Source organism: Myxocyprinus asiaticus, chromosome 35 (genome assembly GCF_019703515.2).
Source record: "Myxocyprinus asiaticus isolate MX2 ecotype Aquarium Trade chromosome 35, UBuf_Myxa_2, whole genome shotgun sequence".
Classification (NCBI taxonomy): Eukaryota; Metazoa; Chordata; class Actinopteri; order Cypriniformes; family Catostomidae; genus Myxocyprinus; species Myxocyprinus asiaticus.
The window spans coordinates 26,501,373-26,524,278 of NC_059378.1; the positions used below are offsets into that span (position 1 = coordinate 26,501,373).

The following is a 22,906-nucleotide window of genomic DNA, read 5'->3' on the forward strand; positions in this document are numbered from 1 at the left end:
GCTTCACATCTGTGTCTCCCACCTCCCGCTGCATATACTCACATGCCCAGACATACGAGCAACACAGCAGTTTCCCAGTGCCCACAGATACTGGGCCGGGGGGTGGGGAAGAATCATGATAACAGCAGCACAATTCACACAGCAGTAGCACTCCATTGGAAACCTTCATCCTATTACAGAAAACTATAGTTTTGTGTCTAGTATATATTTTTTTATAATAATAAACAAGTAATGATATATATAGTATATCATTGGTATTTAAACACCTTTTAGCCCTCACTAGTTAATTGTAAAAAGTCCTGCGGTGTGACAATTTTTCTTTTAAAGTACAAAATACTCTATGTGATGTCTCAAGTAGGGTTGTTCCGATACCAACATTTTGGCTTCGGTATGATCCCAGCCCTGGTACCTCGGTATCGATACTAAATCGATACTGTAATCAACAAATAAAAAGCCTCAGATTTTTAATGAAATAACACAGAAAATAACTTGATTAAAAGAACTGCATAAAGTCTTACAGATACAAATGATGCGTTTTCCATTTGCATTTTTCTGGATTCCATGTTAAATGTTTTAATTAGGTGTTATGATCAAATGGTGTTTAATCAAATTGATACTTTCAGTTTTAATCAAATAAAAATATAATTATTTTTAAAACAAATTACAAAAAATTGCAATTTTATTTTTGATAAATTAAAATGCTGAACAACAGAGCTTCACAGTATTAATGAAAACATTCATGAAAAAATCTGATTACCTGTGGCACAAGGCTGCTTGCGTTTGTGATATTGCTTACAGATAATAATAATAATAACAATACAACCATTTGTTATTATGAGTATTATTGGTACTTTTTGAATATTACATTTTATACAGTAGTTATATTTTTCTGTCTTCAATTTCATGCATCCATATGAATAGAGCTTTCATGTTAGTGGGACTTTTATTTTGACAGACCTTTGAGTTCTTCCTGCTTTTATGAGTTAGTTATATCAAGCTTCCCATTAATGCAGGGATACCCGTCACGACTTCGAGCTGAAATCTCCGAGCTGCACCCAAAGAGTTAACTTAAGTGTTAACAGCCATTTATACTCTAAATGCACTGCTTGAAAATTAAGCACCAGCAGTGTGTGTTGCGTTTTTGTGCATGTGTGCACCCATGAGTCTGTGTGTTTGTGTTGGAATCATATGACAGAGCAGAGCAGCACCTCTTGTTCATTCTGTAGCATGCAGCGCATGTGACTGTATATAATTTAATTAAATTACATCCATCTGCTGTTTAATGATCAGACTTGGCCATATCCAGAGGATTTTTATTTTATTTTCAAATGGTCATTGATTTCATCTCAAATTTGTCACATCTCAAATCATTATGTTAATGACGGCATACTGTAATATGGTAACGAATTTAGCAACAAGATGATTTCATACTGTTTTAATTTTTTTGGTATCACAATATTTCGTTAGTACCGGTAAACCGCACAACCCTAGTCTCAAGTAATATGAGCTCATAAAGGCTGCTTGCATAGTAATTTGAAAAGAATGAGCAAAATGCTGTTTAAAGTTTTAGTTGGAGATCAGCTAGTCACACCACAGGCCATGTCAGTATCTCATGTCAACTAGCCCTTTAATACCATTTATAAAAAATAAATAAATAATAATAATAAAAAATCTATTGTTTACGAACAGTTTTACTAACAATATCTATTGTTCTAATGTTTACATTGTGTTATATAATGTTATGATAAGAACAACCAGTCTGGAATTATACTGATTTAAGTCTATGAACCTGAAGACCACATAACATGGTAACAGTTCTTTGTTAATTTTAAGTCAGTTGAAGTTATGATGACATGCTGGTCATTAAGTAAATCAGATTTTAATTTGATAACCGATCAGGATTTAGTGAAATATTCGTTGAAATTATTCAAACTGATAACATGGAGTTCGCCAGTCTTGATGATTCAATAAAAGTAATGGCTCATAAGAGTCATATGTTTGTGAATCAGTCTACACTGGTCACACTGTATGTTTGTTTTCCCATGCAGCTAGCAAAGACAACGCAATAGATAGATGTGTTGTCTTTGTTTTATTTTGCGGTTCCTGCCCCTTTTAACTTGTCACATTCAGTTCAGATTGCAAGCTCAATAAGTAAATAGTTTCTCTTGCTGCTGCAGAGCAACACCACTATAGCTGTGCAAGAAAAACTGCAAACAGTCATATTTTAATTTTGTTGTGACAATTTCACTGACTCTCCCTGACCCCTTAGAATTTAATGTTGTTGGTTTTTTGTTGTTGTTGTGCCTTTGCCAAATGTTCCCTTTGCATGTGAATTAAGCAGCAAACAGCATGTGAAATAAACAACAAAGGTCGCTGGTCTAGTGCTAACATGGAAGCTTGCAGGTTTTAACTGCTCCATACTTTAATGACAGCCTCTTTGCAAAGCCTACATTACATTGTGTCAGATTCAAAAACCTATCTGGGCTAAAATGTGTTGCACAAACTGTTAAGATCAGACTGAAATGATCAGGGATCTTCTTAAAAATAATCTTCAGCTGCTCGTTTCTAACATTGGGATTCTTCAGAGGGATATGCAAAGTGGAAAGTGCTACACAGCCAGGAACAGAATAAGTTGTGGTGAACATTCCTAACTACATCTGTTCTGCCATGATGGAGGAGCGATTTCACTGAATAAATTAACTAAGGAATTATTAAATAACACCTTAAAAAACATGCAGTTATATGTAGTAGGCCTAAAGTTGTTATAACTCCAGGCTGACCACTCTGGTTTTTCTGTCTTCTCCTGGTTGTCAGCGTGCTCTCTTTCCCTCGTGCACTTTTGTTTTTGACAGGTGCCACCTGCCGGCAGCAGGTTTGCCCACAGAGGTGCGATCATCGCAGCAGCTAATCATCTCATTGAAGGCATTTGTTCCTTGTTTGTTTTGATTAGGTCTACACTTTTTATTCTGCTTTCGTTTTCTGTCTTGTACTAGATTGTCTTGCGATGCTCTTTGCTTCTACAGCACTCCTGCCTGTCTCCAGTAGGTATTCTCTGTTTGTTAGTTTGTTTTGTCTGCTGCCCTCCTAGATCTTGACCCAAGCCTGCCTATTGTTTACCCTTCCCTTGACTTTGTTTGCTGGACTGCTTGCTATGTTTGTGTTAACCCTGGACTGTTTTGGTGGATTACTCTTTGCCTGCCCCACTGGATTTGTCTGCCTCTGTGCCCAGCCTTCCTTGCAGATCTCACCCAGTGTGGAACTGTTTTTTTCATTCTGTCCTCATTTCCCATTACATGACGGAACAATCTGGGCTACGTTTCCCAAAAGCATTGCAAGCTTAAGTTGATCGTAGAGACCATTGGGGCCAGTGGTTTCTACAATCTACTTAGGCTTATGATGCTTTTGGGAAACGCAGCCCTGACTGGAATGGCCGGTAAGAGCCCATGAGATCGGCAGTCGAGTTGCAGGGCGTACTCCTTAGCCGTCATGGGGATCGACTTACCTCTGCCCAACAGGCAATGGAAACTTGGCAGCCCAGATTACAGAACTCGCCACCAAACTCACCCAGCTCTGGACCAAGTGGGACACAGTCCTGTCCGCAGCTGCCGCCGCTGCCTCCACCACCCCTCCACCACCTCCCTGTTATGAGCCTAGAATCAGCCAATCAGTCTGTTATGCTGGCGACCCTAACACATGCCACTCCTTCCTGACCCAGTGCTAATTGGTATTTTCCCTCCAGCCCGATATGCCTATGAGTGGGAAACTGCTGCATGGGAGGCAAAACTACCATTTTGCTCAGCCTCCTCAGAGCTCTAGGTGGAGATGCGTAAGTTGTTCGATTGCTCTGTGCATGGAAGGAAAGCTGCACGTCTACTGGTATCACTCAAGCAAGGAGAGAAAATGGCGTCAAACTACTCAATCAAATTCTGCACATTAGCAGCCCCCTGCGGCTGGAATGCTCTGGCTTAAAGGGAATAGTTTTCCCTTAAATAGGAATGGTTCTCTGACAACATTCAGAATGAGATCTACTCCCTCGATCTGCCGGTGCAATTTGACAACCCAGTGGACCTGGCCATCCGCGTGGATAACTGGCTCTCTAATTACCACTGGAACTGTTCTGCCCATGTCATGGGGGATTTGAGTAGCTCGCCCCATCTTCTTCCTGTGGCACCGGTCATTTTGCACCGGAGCTTGAGCCCATGCAGATTGGCAGGACCCACCTCACTGCGAAGGAGGAACATTTTATTGTGGCAAGTCGGGCACTTCTCATCGGGTTGTACAGTAAACTGGTGAACATAACTCCTCTTGGAAACACTCCCTAAGCATGCACTCTTCTCCCCACCATTCTGCAGTGGGGCACCACTGTTATACCCTGCTCAAATCTGGATCCAAAGGGGAATTTCGTTGATGGAGCTCTGGCACCCAAATGGGGGCTGCCGATTTCAGAGCTCTCATCTCCCCTGACTGCTCGTGCCCTTACCTGGCAACGCTTGGCCAGAGTCTCCAAATTCTCTGCCCTGGTGAGTCTGTTGATGTCAGGCAATCATTGTGAGGAGTTTGTGTTTTATCTCCTCGAATTATCCTTTGCACCACTAGCTCTTGGGCACTCGTGGTTGATGGAGCACAATGCCCACGTTAACTGGACCAGAAACACTGTGCTTGCCTGGAGCACTTATTTTCATGTTTATTGTCTGGGTTCTGCCTTGTCTTCCCCAGGAGGAGGCGGTAGACATGTCCTGAGTGCTGACTGTGTACCACAATCTTCAGCGAGTCTTCAGTAAGTCCCCGGCTACATCTCTCCCTCCGCACCGGCCCTACGACTGCATCATCAACCTGGTTCCAGGTACTTCTCCCTCTCTGGGGTATCTTTACTCCCTGTTCGCCCCCAAGCATGCGGCCATGGAGAAACATGTCACTGAGTCTCTGGTAGCTGGCCTCATCTATCCCTCCTCATCTCCGGCGGGTGCAGTGTTCTACTTTTTGGAGGGAAAGATGGTTCCTTTCACCCCCTGCATCTATTTTCATGGGCTGAATGACATCACTGTCAAAAATAAATACCGTTTGCTGTTGACATCGTCAGCCTTCGAGTTGCTGTTGGGGGCAAAGTACTTCATGAAGCTGGACTTCCGCAATCTTGAGACCTCGCTTCCCATTTTGTGACATATCCTCGCCAAAAAGCTTTCCAGTATACAGTGGAAATCTAAATCCAAAACATATTTGTGGTGCAGAGGTTTGCTTCAAAATCAAAGCAAATGCTTATAATGTTCAACTAAAAAGAAAGAAACCTTTTTGCTTGGATTGGAAAACGATGCTTATTAGGTATATACAATTAAAATATTTTTTACTAATCAGTTATTTATTGATAAAGATGTTTCATCGCAAAGGACATGACAGGTCTACCGTTATTGTTGACATTGTTTTAAATAAAGTATCTTTGATTATTTCTTCAGAAATGTTTGAATATATCGTTATCTGCCAAACATTTAAGTAAATCATGATATACATTTTTGTACTTCTTATTAGTAATGTTCTCTTGCTGGACACAGTAACATGGATAATACAGTACATGAGACATCATAAGTCTTTCAAAGCAGTTCATATTCCACAGAGTCATAATTTTGAATGTATACTGCGAAATATTCATGCAGTCCTTACCTACCTCAGTGACTTAAAAATCTAATGTAAGTTCTAATGTTTTGATAGCATTTTGAACTTAAGGTGAAACTATATATTTGTGTATGGTAAATGTCTGCCTTTAAACTGCTCAGGATCATTTAAATTCATTTGGAAAGTTCATGAAATGCTTTATTTTTGGAAATGAAGGGAATTGCAGTGTTCAACTTTTAATAGTCCTTTAGCATTGTAACAATCAATATTTCTGTCCGTGGGGTCACTGGGAACACTGAAAAAATCGGCCTCATAAATGAAACTTAAATTGAGAGTAATTTACACGTAAAATGGACCTTCCCAAAAACTTTCCTCCGGATTCACAAACGCTGCGTACACCACAGATTTGCTTGTTAAATATGTATATGTAAGTGAATTCCAAACATTCGTAAATGGAGGGTGTGTGCACATTCGTTCACAATTATCATAATCCATGCCCATGAAAACGCCATTTTTGGAAAGTACCAGATTCACTAGTAAATGCTTTTAACATCTGTGTGGCATAGTAGAGAAATCATTTTTATAATTGAAGTGCATTCACAATTTTGATTTAGCAAACACAAAAGCGTCTCAAAGAAAGCATGGAACTTACTGTCATTGCATGTTTTTACTGTCATTGGAAGATCTTTGTTGAATAAAACAGTCTAATAGGTTAATAAAAATGGTTTGACATGAAGCTATAGTGTAAACATGGCCGGACCCAGGGTTTCCCAACAGAACATTGCCTTGAGCATCACACTCCCTCCACCAGCTTGTCGTCTTCCCACAGTGCATCCTGGTGCCATCACTTCCTAAGGTAAACAGGGCACACGAACACGGCCATCCACGTGATGTAAAAGTAAACATGGCTCATTAGACCATGCAACCTTCTTCCACTGCTCCAAGGTCCAGTTCCAACGCTCATGTACCCATTGTAGACGCTTTCGACATTGGACAGGGGTCATCATCGGCACTCTGACCAGTTTGCGGCTACACAGTCCCATTTGCAGCAGGGTGCGATGCACTGTGTTGTGACACATTCCTCCCAGTAACCATCATGAACATTTTCTGTGACTTGTACCACAGTAGTTTTTCTGTCGGTTCGTCCAAGAAGGGATAGCCTTCGTTGCCCTCACGCATCGATGAGCCTTGGGCACCCAACAACCTGTCGGCGGTTTGTGGTTTGTTCCTCCTCAGACCACTGTCGGTAGGTATTCACCACTGCAGACCGGGAGCACCCTACAAGCCTTGCAGTTTCAGAGATGCTCTGACTCTGTCATCTGGCAGTAACAATTTGGCCCTTGTCAAAATCGCTCAGGTCTTTACTCCTGGCCATGTCTCCTGCATTCAACACGTTGACTTCGAGACCTGATTGTTCTCTTACAATCGACTCTGCCCAGACCTTGACTTGTGGCCTTGTTAGCAGATGATCAACGTTATTTGCGTATGTGTGTATATATACTGTATATTAGGGTTGTGCTGTTTACCGGTTCTAACGAAGTATCAAGATACCAAAAAAAATCCAAATGGTGCGAACCATTTGTTGCTAATTGCGTTACCATATTACAGAATGCTGTCATTAACAAAATTATATGAGATGACAAATTTGAGATGAAATCAGTGACCATTTGAAAATAATATAAAAAAAATCTGGATGTGGCCAAGTGTGATCATTAAACAGCAGAAGGATGTAATTTAATGAAATTATATACAGTCATATGTGCTGCACTCTACAGAATGAACAAGAGGTGCGATTCTGCTTTGTCATATAATTCCCACACACAGGTGCACGCATGCGCACACACTCACAAAAATGCAATTCACACTGCTGGTGCTTAATTTTCATGCAGCATGTTTAGAGTATAAACGGCTGTTAACACTTAAATTAACTCCTCGGGTGCAGCTCGGAGATTTCAGCTTGGGAGTCGCAATGGGAGTATCCCAGCATTAATGGGAAACTTGATATTACCCGTAAAAACAGGAAGAACTTAAAGGTCTGTCAAAATAAAAGACCCACTAACATGAAAGCTCTATTCAAATGGATGCATGAAATTGAAGACAGAAAAATATAACTACTGTATAAAAAGGTAATATTCAAAAAGTAGCAATAATACTCATAATCACAATTGGTTGTATTATTATTATTATTATTATTATTATTATTATCTGTAAGCAATATAACAAATGCAAGCAGCCTTGTCCCACAGGTAATCAGATTTTTTTCATGAATGTTTTCATTAATACTGTGAAGCTCTGTTGTGCACCCAAATGGCCCTGATCAAAAGTTTCATACCCTTGAATGTTTGGCCTTGTTACAGACACACAAGGTGACATGTACAGGTTTAAATTAATTAAAGGTTAATTTCCCACACCTGTGGCTTTTTAAATTGCAATTAGTGTCTGTGTATAAATAGTCAATGAGTTTGTTAGCTCTCACGTGGATGCACTGAGCAGGCTAGATACTGAGCCATGGGGAGCAGAAAAGAACTGTCAAAAGACCTGCGTAACAAGGTAATGGAACTTTATAAAGATGGAAAAGGATATAATAAGATATCCAAAGCCTTGAAAATACCAGTCAGTACTGTTCAATCACTTATTAAGAAGTGGAAAATTCGGGGATCTCTTGATACCAAGCCAAGGTCAGGTAGACCAAGAAAGATTTAAGCCACAACTGCCAGAAGAATTGTTCGGGATACAAAGAAAAACCCACAGGTAATCTCAGCAGAAATCCAGGCTGCTCTGGAAAAAGACGGTGTGGTTGTTTCAAGGAGCACAATACGACGATACTTGAACAAAAATTAGCTGCATGGTTGAGTTGCCAGAAAGAACCCTTTACTGTGCCAGTGCCACAAATGACAACACCTTGATATGCCTCACAGATTCTGGCACACTGTAATTTGGAGTGACGAGACCAAAATAGAGCTTTATGGTCACAACCATAAGCGCTATGTTTGGAGAGGGGTCAACAAGGCCTATAGTGAAAAGAATACCATCCCCACTGTGAAGCATGGTGGTGGCTCACTGATGTTTTGGGGGTGTGTGAGCTCTAAAGGCATGGGGAATCTTGTGAAAACTGATGGAAAGATGAATGCAGCATGTTATCTGAAAATACTGGCAGACAATTTGCATTCTTCTGCACGAAAGCTGCGCATGGGACGCTCTTGGACTTTCCAGCACGACAATGACCCTAAGCACAAGGCCAAGTTGACCCTCCAGTGGTTACAGCAGAAAAAGGTGAAGGTTCTGGAGTGGCCACCACAGTCTCCTGACCTTAATATCATCGAACCACTCTGGGGAGATCTCAAACGTGCGGTTCATGCAAGACGACCAAAGACTTTGCATCACCTGGAGACATTTTGCCAAGACAAATTGGCAGCTATACCACCTGCAAGAATTTGGGGCCTCATAGACAACTATTACAAAAGACTGCACGCTGTCATTGATGCTAAAGGGGGCAATACACAGTATTAAGAACTAAGGGTATGAAGACTTTTGAACGGGTCATTTCATTTTTTCTTTGTTGCAGTGTTTTGTTTTATGATTGTGACATTCTGTTATAACCTACAGTTGAATATGAATCCCATAAGAAAAAAAAGAAATGTGTTTTGCCTGCTCACTCATGTTTTCTTTAAATATGGTGCATATATTACCAATTCTCCAAGGGTATACAAACTTTTGAGCACAACTGTATGTATATACAGGTGCATCTCAATAAATTAGAATGTCGTGGAAAAGTTCATTTATTTCAGTAATTCAACTCAAACTGTGAAACTCGTGTATTAAATAAATTCAATGCACACAGACTGAAGTAGTTTAAGTCTTTGGTTCTTTTAATTGTGATGATTTTGGCTCACATTTAACAAATACTTCAGTCTGTGTGCACTGAATTTATTTAATACACGAGTTTCACAATTTGAGTTGAATTACTGAAATAAATGAACTTTTCCACGACATTCTAATTTATTGAGATGCACCTGTGTGTGTGTGTATATATATATATATATATATATATATATATAACTCAGCAAAAAAGGAGCCTATTGCGGACAGTCTGAGCACTGATGGAGGGATTGTGCGTTCCTGGTGTAACTCGGGCAGTTGTTGTTGCCATCATGTATCTGTCCTGCAGGTGTGATATTCGGATGTACCAATCCTGTGCATGTGTTGTTACAAGTGGTCTACCACTGCGAGGAAGATCAGCTGTCCTTCCTGTCTCCCTGTAGCACTGTCTTAGGCGTCTCACAGTATGGACATTGCAATTTATTGCCCTGGCCACATCTGCAGTCCTCATGCCTCCATGCAGCATGCCTAAGGTGCGTTCACGCAGATGAGCAGGGACCCTGGGCATCTTTCTTTTGGTGTTTTTCAGAGTCAGTAGAAAGGTCTCTTTAATGTTCAAAGTTTTTATAACTGTGACCTTATTTGCCTACCATCTGTAAGCTGTTAGTGTCTCAACGACCGTTCCACAGGTGCATGTTCATTAATTGTTTATGGTTATGGCCCTTTACAATAAAGATCTGTAAAGTTATTTGGATTTTTACAAAATTATCTTTAAAATACGGTGTCCTGAAAAAGGGACATTTCTTTTTTTTGCTGAGTTTATATATATATATATATATATATATATATATATATATATATATATATATATATATATATATATACACACATACATACATACATACATACACACATACATACATACATACATACACACATACATACATACATACACACACACTACCGGTCAAAGGTTTTCAAACACTTGACTGAAATGTTTCTCATGATCTTAAAAATCTTTTGATCTGAAGGTGTATGCTTAAATGTTTGAAATTAGTTTTGTAGACAAAAATATAATTGTGCCACCATATTAATTTCATTATAAAACTAAAATGTAATAAAAAAAAAAAGTTTTTGAAATTGATGACTTGGACCAAATAATAAAGAAAAGCAGCCAAAAATTGCCCAACATAGATGGGAACTCCTTCAATACTGTTTAAAAAGCATCCCAGGGTGATACCTCAAGAAGTTTGTTGAGAAAATGTCAAGAGTACATGTCTGCAAATTCTAGGCAAAGGGTGACTACTTTGAAGATGCTACACAATTTTAATTTATTTTGGATATTTAGTCACAACATAATTCCCATAGTTCCATTTATGTTATTCCATAGTTTTGATGACTTTACTATTATTCTAAAATGTGAAAAAAAATTATAATAAAGAATGAGTAAGTGTTTCAAAACTTTTTACCGGGTGTGTGTGTGTGTGTGTGCGCGTGTCCTCGCAGTGGTAGACCACTTGTAACAACACCTGCACAGGATTGGTACATATATATATATATATATATGTATATTAGTGTATATAGTGTATATAATGTACTGTATACGATATGATATATAGTTTTACGAATGATGTACACAAAATTTCTGCTCATGTTTCATGAATGAGATCCGATGTGTGTACCATTATTCCTCAGGCAGCTGCATGCTTGGCTTTACTTCACAGAATTGCCTTTGACAGGTTGAAAGCTCTTACTTGAAGATGCTCTTTCTCTCACTGTCTAAAGCCTGAACTTTCAACTTCCATGAAATACACTTCAGAGAATCAGAGATAGAAATATGTAGAGCTGCTTATCAAAGAGCCTGACCATGTGATAGCTGCACACATTGATACACTGATAGCCCTGCTCTCTGATGACCCATCTGATATAATCCAGAGTTTGGAGCTGAGCTACAATGGTAGCACATGGTCACAAATTGATGTTCACACAGAAAAAAGGATCTTTGGCATTGTTTCTGAATGCACAACCTCATGTGGATCAAATATTCTCATTTGCGAGCAGCAGAAAGTAAAATTTCATATTTTGCCATTGTAAGGGCATTCAAGGGAGCTGTTTTCTTTTAGTGCATCGCATAACACATTTTCTCAATACTAGACTATTCTGCATGACCCAAATTCAAAAGAAAAGAGTACGAAATTATATTTTTGATAAAGAAAATGAAGCATATTCTTTTAGACCATTCAGATTTTTTTTGCATTGTGACAATTAAACACATTTTCGCCAGTTCTCATTACTGAAGATCTCATTTTAGATCTGTAGATGAAGTCTCATTCTAATTACTCTAATGCAAATAATAAATAAATAAATAAATACTTCTGTCTCTTTCTTCTGCGCTAGCACCTATACTACAGCCATCTTGAGAGCTTGGCTGTACAACACTGTAGATGTTGTTGAACTTTGTATGACAAATTGCTTGCTATGTTCCTCATTTGTAAGTTGCTTTGGATAAAGTGTGTTTTAAATGTAAATAATAAGTACACTTGTAAAGTATTGTACAATTGTAAGTATACATGGGGAATGAGTAGTATTAGACTTGTGCTGACTTTAACAAAAAAAAATAAAAATATTACAGTATAATGGCATTAAGAATGAGATTTATGTTGTGTGAGATTTATTAATATGTGCTTAATAAGCATGAAAATAATCTCACAATGTAAAAAAATTAATGCATAATAATAATCTTGATTTTGCAAAAAATGTACTTTCTTATTTCTCTTTGTTTGTGTTTTGGGGTGAAATATGACCAGACAATATATCCAATAATATGACCCATCAGTTATTTCCCTGTCTATATGTATGATTTATTACAACAGAATCTATTTTACAAGACTGTATTATCTAATTCATACTAGACAGACAGCAAGGATATGAACAAGTGTCATTTTTACATATAGAAATTTAGTGAGAAGAAAATGTCATTGAATTGTTTACTGTCATTCATTCATTCAGTCATTCTTTCATTCAGTCATTTTACAAGCCTTAATAGATAATCCATATTTGCATACAGTAGTTGTGATGGTTATAGCATATTTACCATTAGTGCTCAGGTGTGATTGATTTCAGTACCTCTTAATTACTCTACATGTGCATTCCCAATTTTATAGCATGGCAACACGATAAAGCGCCCCCTCCTCTGTGTTCCTGTGTGCTGTGTATGTGTGCGCACGGGTGTATGGGGTGGATCTTGATGAATGAGTGTGTATGGAGGAAGTGACTATTGATGAATCCATCAGACCAGTGCAATTCAGAGTTTCATTGGGGCCTCAGGAAATTTTCCACTGTTGGTTTTTCCAGTCCAGGTGATTCATGGTGAGGGTTTTAAAGGGTGTGTGTGTGTTTGAGCAGCTGTGTTACTGCTGAGCTGTGAATAAGTCCACCTCTCAACAAGAGTTAATCCTGTTTTTCGGAAGCCTGTTGGCTCAGCATAAGCTCTCTTCAGCTTTCATGTTTTTGTGTTGGTTTGTCTCCCCCTTCCTTAGCATTCAGGTCCAGTTCCACTGCCCGCACAGTATTCCAGAGATCTGCCTCTGTGCAGAGCTGAAAAATGCCTCAACTCTATACAGTTCGATTGAAATTGGGGCTGGGTAATATATAGAATATTCACTATGTATTTACAATGATTTTGTTGCCAACATAAAACATAATGATTATTGTGATGTCATTAGAATAATGTTGCGATACTTGTCTAGCAACTTGTGAGTATGAGTGCATTAAGACAGAGATAATTTAAAAGCTTTTTAAAAGTTGTGATTTTATACCATTATAAAAGTTAAACAAATGGTGTAAGAGTTGGCAAGTTTGATTTATTTTCATGTATCACTTCAAAACTCTAATTGGATCCAATTGTTTGCGTCATCACTCAGTGTTCATGGAAGTTTCCATAACATTTTTCATATATTAAAATGTTGTATTATAAATATAAATGTATATGTAGGTAAATATTGTTGTTTGTCACTATACATATGAATACAAATTATTTTGGAGCAAATATTTTTTTATTATTTTTTTTAAAGCCATTTTAGAGTAGATTTTAGAACATTTAGCTGCATCACGCAGCCCTAGTTGAAATACCACTGTAGATTCTTGCCATAGGTAAGCTATAATGAATTAAAAATGACCTGGTTTGTCACTCTGAATAATGTAGATGCTGACATATTAGAAAAAAAACAGTCTAATGAGTGTGTATTTCACTCAGCAACCCAGTTTTAGGAATCATAATTCTATAGTTCGTCTTTCTGCTGGTTGACTGAAAATGTTTCCATTGTTTAAGCTATGTGGATGAAGTATTTTAACTGTTTTTTTTTTAACCAGCGTGTACAGACTGGCCCAGCTTGATTAAATATAGACCTGCAGTGTGCTAGGCCAGCCGCTCATGGTTTAAATAAGTGTATACTTCACTGTAACAAAATATTTGAACTGGCTGGGCACTGCCACTTACCTGGAACTGCAAAAGTGCACCTTGTGGTGTCCTCATGTCATACCAAGGGGGAAAAAACCCTAGCAGAGTTTATTCAGAGCTAACAAATGACTAAATGCACCTTTTTCTGTTACATATAATGGATCAAGGATGGTGATTAAGACAATCCCACGCTTTTCATTGTAATAAATATCCTTCAAAAGCAGCAGGGCTTAGTCATTAGAGACGAGCTGGCGTTAGGGTGATGATTAAAGAGTTCCACTTCTTACTGTCTTGCTTTAGTTTTCCACGTTGACTGGAAAGCTGCACTGGCGTCAGACAGGTGGAGCTACCAAGCTTTTTTCCAAACACTACAAAGGCCTACCAGGGTTCACAGCTTAAAGTCAACATGAAAAAAAATTGCATTATTTACTTCATCAGTTCACATAAAAATAAAAAATCAAATATCTTTGTAATCTTTCATTACATTTTGTAACATCCTCTGCATCCTTTTTGGCATTACCTAGGCTGCCTGAGCTGTTGGATAGTGTTAATCAGTAGCCAAAAAAGCTAGACATCATTTTAGGCTACTAATATAATGCAACCTTTCCACAATAGTTAATGTGCCAGTACACGTTAATGTATTAAAGATTATGTCAGTAATAGCAAATAATGAAAGATCTGAAAAAGAAGCATCACTATTGGGATACAGATGCTCTAGATGGTAAACTTGACTTAAATACAGCCTCCATGTCCTGGTCAAAAAAGCCTCCTCAAAAATGGATGCACATATGCACATAAAGTGTAGGAATCAGGTACCTCATTGTCATCTCTTTCTGTGTGTGGAAAAAGTATGTGCGAGTTAAGTTTGTTTCCAACCTCACGCAAGTGAGAGCTTGCACCCATTGCTGTTGTTTGGGTGCTTTAATAGTGCTTTTTTACGCAAGGCTCGTACACGAGCTGTGACGTCAATAGTATGAAACCAGGAAAATAAAAGTAAATTTAAGATGCCAAATGCCTCGCCTTGAAAGTAGATGAGAGCTGCAGTCAGGGGAGGAGTGAAATAAGCGTTGTTAAGTCGGAGAGTTCTCACCTCTCGTAGGTGGATCAGCCACCACGAGATCAAAGGAAGATATTGTGTGATTTGCTTTGTTGTTCATGTGCTTTGTTGTTAATAAAGTGGATCCAATTTAAATTCTGTTGCTTTTAAATGAAAGTAAATATTATGAACAAGACACTCACTCTGTTACTCACCTCAATCCGGGTGGAGGAGGACAAATCTCAGTTGCCTCCGCTTCTGAGAACGTCAATCCACACATCTTATCATGTGGCTTGTGCATGACACCGCGGAGACTCCCAGCATGTGGAGGCTCATGCTGCTCTCCGTGATCCACACACAACTTACCACGTGCGCCACTGAGAGCGAGAACCACTAATCGCGACCACGAGGAGGTTACCCCATGTGACTCTACCCTTCCTAGCAACCGGGCCAATTTGGTTGCTAAGGAGACCTAGCTGGAGTTACTGAGCACACCCTGGATTCGAACTCGCGACTCCAGGGGTGGTAGCCAGCATAAATACTCGCTGAGCTACCCAGGCCCCTACAAAATGTGTGTCTTAGGAAAAAAAAAAGACTAGTCAGAATACATGGTTGTTTTTGAATGGCCGTCATTCTTAATCTTAATCACCAGAGGGTGTAGTTCCTGCATCTACCAGCAGGGGCTAACAGAGACCTGCTAACCAGCCAACTGCTGTTCCCTTACGGAACGGTTACAGTAGCATTTCCACTTCAGCACGGCACGATTATAAACCATTCTCAGCCCGGAATTATTATTATAAATATCCTTATTAGCTAGTCTGAGAACTTTTACCTTTCTGCATGTTCGTGTCCGGCGGCATACATGAGCCCTCATGATGATAAACCTCTTGCCTTTTTCTCTTTGCTTTCCTTTTTGCGACATGGGCCGTGTCTTTTCTGTGAGTAAAACTAGGGGGAAAAAAGCAGTCCAAAAACTGGAACATGCGATCACCCTCCAAAGTGCACTCTCTCCAATGTTTACCCTTTACGCTGTCGTCACAGACAGATCTGTTACGGACATTCTCCTGATTTCACCACACTACAGGGAAAAAGGAAATTGTAACCGCACCAACTGGCCCGGATCGACACGGAATGTTACAATTTTGCGTTGAGAACTGTTTGGGCCGATGGTGGAAAAGTGGTTTATGATATGTCTCTGTGATCTCTATTGTGTGGGTTAATTTTGCCCACTATAGGCTGGTACATTTGGCAAAAGTATAGGCTAATTCTTAAAAATTCATCGTTCTGCAGTGCAGATATTCACCATTGTGCATGACACCTGCTCTTCTGGAGTTAATAAAGTTCAAAATCAAATTTGTTGTGCTTAATGAATATTAGGCTAAAACAAAAGGGATCACAGGAAATTTGCTAATTTTATTCACTGTAGCCCTTAGCCTTACATATGAGATTGACAAGGGAATATTATTGACAAGAAAAAGACCATTCACTGCTCTTAGTTGGATTACTTTAGTAGCATTAGTAAGCTGTCTAAAACTAAAAAATAATTAAGTATAAAAATATTTATAATTAATTTAGGCCTAAAGAAATAAACTCAGTTAAACCCATCAAATCAATATTAATGTATTATATCTAATAATCATTCAGTGGAGACCTTTGATATTATTGTAGGGTTGTCAGTTTAACAGGATAATTTAGTGTGATTAATATGTATATATAAAATTATGCGCTTAAAAATTTGTTCATCATGTCTCCTAACACGTACGTAAATTTCGTAATAAAAGTATATATTTTCCTACTTTTGGAGCAATTCAATCAAGGGTTTTTGTGAACTGCATATGCAGGGGGCAGTCAGCGTGCTTCAACAAACCTCACAGGCACAACCACAGAATGAGAGCCGGTGTTAGTTACAATTAACTGCACTAGGTATTACACACTAGACGCGTTCTTGACAGCTGGAGGAAGCATAACAGAATGCAGGGATTTTGAGATGCGATTTTCTTTTTAACTTGACACAGCATCCTTAAAACGCAGTGTTCAGGATGCTGAAAACCAGTGAGATGCTCTAAAAGCTTAACATTGCAATGCATTGTATGTACAGTATATAGACTGAAAATTAAAAATACAGATGGAATGCAAGAACACATCCCATGACAACAGGACAGATTGATGAACTCAATTGCAAAATGAATTGCTGTTGACTTTAGGCTTATATTTAATGATATGGGAATAAAACAAACAATATTTTAACTTCTATATTGGCTTTGCTTTACTCCTCTGTCACAATAATGCAATATATTTCAATCTGAATATCTGATTTAATGTATTTAGTACAGTGCATCCGGAAAGTATTCACAGCGCTTCACTTTTTCCACATTTTGTTATGTTACAGCCTTATTCCAAAATGGATTAAATTCATTATTTTCCTCAAAATTCTACAAACAATACCCCATAATGACAACGTGAAAGAAGTTTGTTTGAAATCTTTGCAAATTTATTAAAAATAAAAAACAAAAAAATCACATGTACATATGTATTCACAGCCTTTGCCATGACACTCAAAATTGAGCTCAGGTGCATCCTGTTTCCACTGATCATCCTTGAGATGTTTCTACAACTTGATTGGAGTCCACCTGTGGTACATTCAGTTGATTGGACACGATTTGGAAAGGCACACACCCGTCTATATAAGGTCCCACAGTTAACAGTGCATGTCAGAGCACAAACCAAGCCATGAAGTCCAAGGAATTGTCTGTAGACCTCCGAGACAGGATTGTATCGAGGCACAGATCTGGGGAAGGGTACAGAAAAATTTCTGCAGCATTGAAGGTCCCAATGAGCACAGTGGCCTCCATCATCCGTAAATGGAAGAAGTTTGGAACCACCAGGACTCTTCCTAGAGCTGGCCGCCCGGCCAAACTGAGCTATCGGGGGAGAAGGGCCTTAGTCAGGGAGGTGGCCAAGAACCCGATGGTCACTCTGACAGAGCTCCAGCGTTTTTCTGGAGAGAGGAGAACCTTCCAGAAGAACAACCATCTCTGCAGCACTCCACCAATCAGGCCTGTATGGTAGAATGGCCAGACGGAAGCCACTCCTCAGTAAAATGCACATGACAGCCCGCCTGGAGTTTGCCAAAAGGCACCTGAAGGACTCTCAGACCATGTGAAACAAAATTCTCTGGTTTGATGTAACAAAGATTGAACTCTTTGGCCTGAATGGCAAGTGTCATGTCTGGAGGAAACCAGGCACCGCTTATCACTTGGCCAATACCATCCCTACAGTGAAGCATGGTGGTGGCAGCATCATGCTGTGGGGATGTTTTTCAGCGGCAGGAACTGGGAGACTAGTCAGGATCGAGGGAAAGATGAATGCAGCAATGTACAGAGACATCCTTGATGTAAACCCGCTCCAGAGCGCTCTGGACCTCAGACTGGGGCGAAGGTTCATCTTCCAACAGGACAACGACCCTAAGCACACAGCCAAGATAACAAAGGAGTGGCTATGGGACAACTCTGTGAATGTCCTTGAGTGGCCCAGCCAGAGCCCAGACTTGAACCCGATTGAACATCTCTGGAAAAATCTGAAAATGGCTGTGCACCGACGCTCCCCATCCAACCTGATGGAGCTTGAGAGGTCCTGCAAAGAAGAATGGGAGAAACTGCCCAAAAATAGGTGTGCCAAGCTTGTAGCATCATACTCAAAAAGACTTGAGGCTGTAATTGATGCCAAAGGTGCTTCAACAAACTATTGACCAAAGGCTGTGAATACTTATGTACATGTGATTTTTTTATCGTTTTTTATTTTTAATAAATTTGCAAAGATTTAAAACAAACTTCTTTCACGTTGTCATTATGGGGTATTGTTTGTAGAATTTTGAGGAAAATAATGAATTTATTCCATTTTGGAATAAGGCTGTAACATAACAAAATGTGGAAAAAGTGAAGCGCTGTGAATACTTTCCGGATGCACTGTATATATTAAATTATATATACAGTTGAAGTCAGAAGTTTACATACATTTAGGTTGAAGTCATTAAAACTCTTTTTTTAAACAACTCCAGATTTCATATTAGCAAACTATAGTTTTGACAAGTCGTTTAGCACATCTACTTCGTGCATGACATGAGTAATTTTTCCAACAATTATTTACAGACAGGTTTTTCACTTTTAATTGACTATATCACAATTCCAGTGGGTCTGAAGTTTACATACACTAAGTTAAATGTGCCTTTAAGCAGCTTGGAAAATTCCAGAAAATGATGTCAAGCCTTTAGGCAATTAGCCAATTAGCTTCTGAAAGGCTAATTGGAGTCAATTGGAGGTTGTACTTGTGGATGTATTTTAAGACTTACCTTCAAACTCAGTGCCTCTTTGTTTGATTTCATGGAAAAATCTAAAGAAATCAGCCAAGACCTCAGAAAAAAATTGTGGACCTCCACAAGTCTGGTTCATCCTTGGAAGCAATTTCCAAATGCCTGAAGGTACCACTTTCATCTGTACAAACAATAGTACGCAACACCATGGCACCACACAGCCATCATACCACTCAGGAAAGAGATGCATTCTTTCTCCTAGAGATGAACATAATTTGGTGCAAAAAGTGCAAATCAATCCCAGAACAACAGCAAAGGACCTTGTGAAGATGCTGAAGGAAACAGGTAGACAAGTATCTAAATCCACAGTAAAATGAGTCCTTTATCAACATAACCTTAAAGGCTTCTCAGCAAGGAAGATGCCACTGCTCCAAAACCGCCATAAAAAAGTGCACATGGGGACAAAGATTTTACTTTCTGGAGAAATGTCCTCTGGTCTGATGAAACAAAAATTGAACTGTTTGCTTAAGGACAACAAAGTCGAGGTATTGGAGTGGCCATCACAAAGCCCTGACCACAATCTGATAGAACATTTGTGGGCAGAACTGAAAAATCATGTGTGAGCAAGGAGGCCTACAAACCGGACTCTGTTCTGTCTGGAGGAATGGGCAAAAATTCCAGCAACTTATTGTGAGAAGCTTGTGGAAGGCTACCCAAAACATTTGACCCAAGTTAAACAATTTAAAGGCAATGCTACCAAATACTAACAAAGTGTATGTAAACTTCTGACCTACTGGGAATGTGATGAAAGAAATAAAAGCTGAAATAAATCATTCTCTCTACCATTATTCTGACATTTCAGATCCTTAAAATAGTGATCCTAACTGACCTAATACAGGGAGTGTTTTCTATGATGTCAGGAATTGTGAAAAACTGTGTTTAGATGTATTTGGCTAAGGTGTATGTAAACTTCTGACTTCAACAGTGTATATATATATATATATATATATATATATATATATATATATATATATATATATATACACTATATTGCCAAAAGTATTCGCTCACCCATCCAAATAATTGAATTCAGATGTTCCAATCACTTCCATGGCCACAGGTGTATAAAATGAAGCACCTAGGCATGCAGACTGCTTCTACAAACATCTGTGAAAGAATGGGCCGCTCTCAGGAGCTCAGTGAATTCCTGTGATAGGATGCCACCTGTGCAACAAGTCCAGTCGTGAAATTTCCTCACTACTAAATATTCCACAGTCAACTGTTAGTGGTATTATAACAAAGTGGAAGCGATTGGGGATGACAGCAACTCAGCCACGAAGTGGTAGGCCACGTAAAATGACAGAGCGGGGTCAGTGGATGCTGAGGCGCATAGTGCGCAGAGGTCGCCAACTTTCTGCAGAGTCAATCGCTACAGACCTCCCAAGTTCATGTGGCCTTCAGATTAGCTCAAGAACAGTGCTTAGAGAGCTTCATGGAATGGGTTTCCATGGCCGAGCAGCTGCATCCAAGCCATACATCACCAAGTGCAATGCAAAGCGTCGGATGCAGTGGTGTAAAGCACGCCGCCACTGGACTCTAGAGCAGTGGAGATGCGTTCTCTGGAGTGACGAATCACGCTTCTCCATCTGGCAATCTGATGGACGAGTCTGGGTTTGGCGGTTGCCAGGAGAACGGTACTTGTCTGACTGCATTGTGCCAACTGTGAAGTTTGGTGGAGGAGGGATTATGTTGTGGGGTTGTTTTTCAGGAGCTGGGCTTGGCCCCTTAGTTCCAGTGAAAGGAACTCTGAATGCTTCAGCATACCAAGAGATTTTGGACAATTCCATGCTCCCAACTTTGTGGGAAAAGTTTGGGGATGGCCCCTTCCTGTTCCAACATGACTGCGCACCAGTGCTCAAAGCAAGGTCCATAAAGACATGGATGAGCGAGTTTGGTGTGGAAGAACTTGACTGGCCTGCACAGAGTCCTGACCTCAACCCGATAGAGCACCTTTGGGATGAATTTGAGCGAAGACTGCGAGCCAGGCCTTCTCGTCCAACATCAGTGTCTGACCTCACAAATGCGCTTCTGGAAGAATGGTCAAAAATTCCCATAAACACACTCCTAAACCTTGTGGAAAGCCTTCCCAGAAGAGTTGAAGCTGTTATAGCTGCAAAGGGTGGGCCGACGTCATATTAAACCCTATGGATTAAGAATGGGATGTCACTTAAGTTCATATGCGTCTAAAGGCAGGTGAGGGAATACTTTTGGCAATATAGTGTATATATACACACACACACACACACTGGCAGCCAAAAGTTTGGAATAATGTACAGATTTTGCTCTTATGGAAAGAAATTGGTACTTTTATTCACCAAAGTGGCATTCAACTGATCACAATGTATAGTCAGGACATTAATAACATGAAAAATTACTATTACAATTTGAAAAAAATGAATCTACTTCAAAGAGTTCTCATCAAAAAATCCTCCACGTGCAGCAATGACAGCTTTGCAGATCCTTGACATTCTAGCTGTCAAGTTTGTCCAGATACATTTCACCCCACGCTTCCTGTAGCACTTGCCATAGATGTGGTTGTCTTGTTGGGCACTTCTCATGCACCTTACAGTCTAGCTGATCCCACAAAAGCTCAATGGGGTTAAGATCCATAACACTTTTTTCCAATTATCTGTTGTCCAGTGTCTGTTTCTTTGCCCACTCTAACCTTTTCTTTTTGTTTTTCTGTTTCAAAAGTGGCTTTTTCTTTGCAATTCTTCCCATAAGGCCTGCATCCCTGGGTCTTCTCTTTACTGTTGTACATTAAACTGGTGTTGAATGGGTAGAATTCAATGAAGTTGTCAGCTGAGGACATGTGAGCCATCTATTTCTCAAACTGGAGTCTCTAATGTACTTATCCTCTTGTTTAGTGGTATCTGGGCCTTCCACATCACTTTCTGTCCTTGTAGTGTAGTGTATACCTTTGTATGAAATCTTCGGGGTTTTTTTTTTTTTTTTTTTTGCCAATTTCAAGCATTGTATAGCCTTCATTCCTCAAAACAATGATTGACTGATGAGTTTCTAGAGAAAGCTGGGTTGTGTTGGGACAATTTTGTCACCCACTGATAGTTTCAGTTAAAGGGGTCCTAAGTGCTATTTTGTATCATTTTATTATCTTCCCCGAGGTCCACTGATAATGTTATAAAAGTCATAATTTAGTAATATATGATCATTTTCCACACTGTTTTTGGCCCTCTGTCTGAAACGCTCGGTTTTGGCCTTATCGCCTCCTTAAAACTTCAACTTAAACGCCCACTGTTATGATTGGCTAACAGCATGCAGCCCCTTTGAAATCAGCCATATTTGAAACTCAATCGGAATAGAATGAACAAACCCCTCAACATCAAAAAAGTACATTTCAGGGTTTACACATAACGCACATCCAACACATTGCATCCGAATATATTAAACTGTTCATCTCAAGCGCAACTTTTAACACTCAGCACCATAAACTATCAAACAGTCATGGCATTTGAAATATTCATGAATGAAACAGTATACTTGCGTTTTTGATCAGGTCTAAGTGTTTTTAACTGCCCCATTCTTCAAAAAAGTTCCTTTGTAAAGCTTGAATCATATTATGACTGTTCACAAGCAATTGATGCTGATATGACCCGGA

General features: G+C 39.4%; 1 protein-coding gene across 4 annotated transcripts in view; it reads left to right on the forward strand.

Moving 5' to 3' along the window:
* The window catches only part of LOC127425954 (POC1 centriolar protein homolog A-like), a 127,157-nt gene that overhangs the window by 54,013 nt on the left and 50,238 nt on the right, over window positions 1–22,906 (forward strand). Inside the window, exon 10 of one of the 4 annotated variants that reach the window (XM_051672328.1) lies at window positions 12,966–13,226. The exons of 2 other annotated variants lie outside the window; for them this stretch is intronic. In XM_051672328.1, the coding sequence (XP_051528288.1) occupies window positions 12,966–13,058 (93 nt within the window). In that variant the 3' untranslated portion in view covers window positions 13,059–13,226. Of the gene's footprint in view, window positions 1–12,965; window positions 13,227–22,906 lie in introns of those variants that run through there. One more of the 4 variants, XM_051672327.1, reaches the window with a different exon arrangement.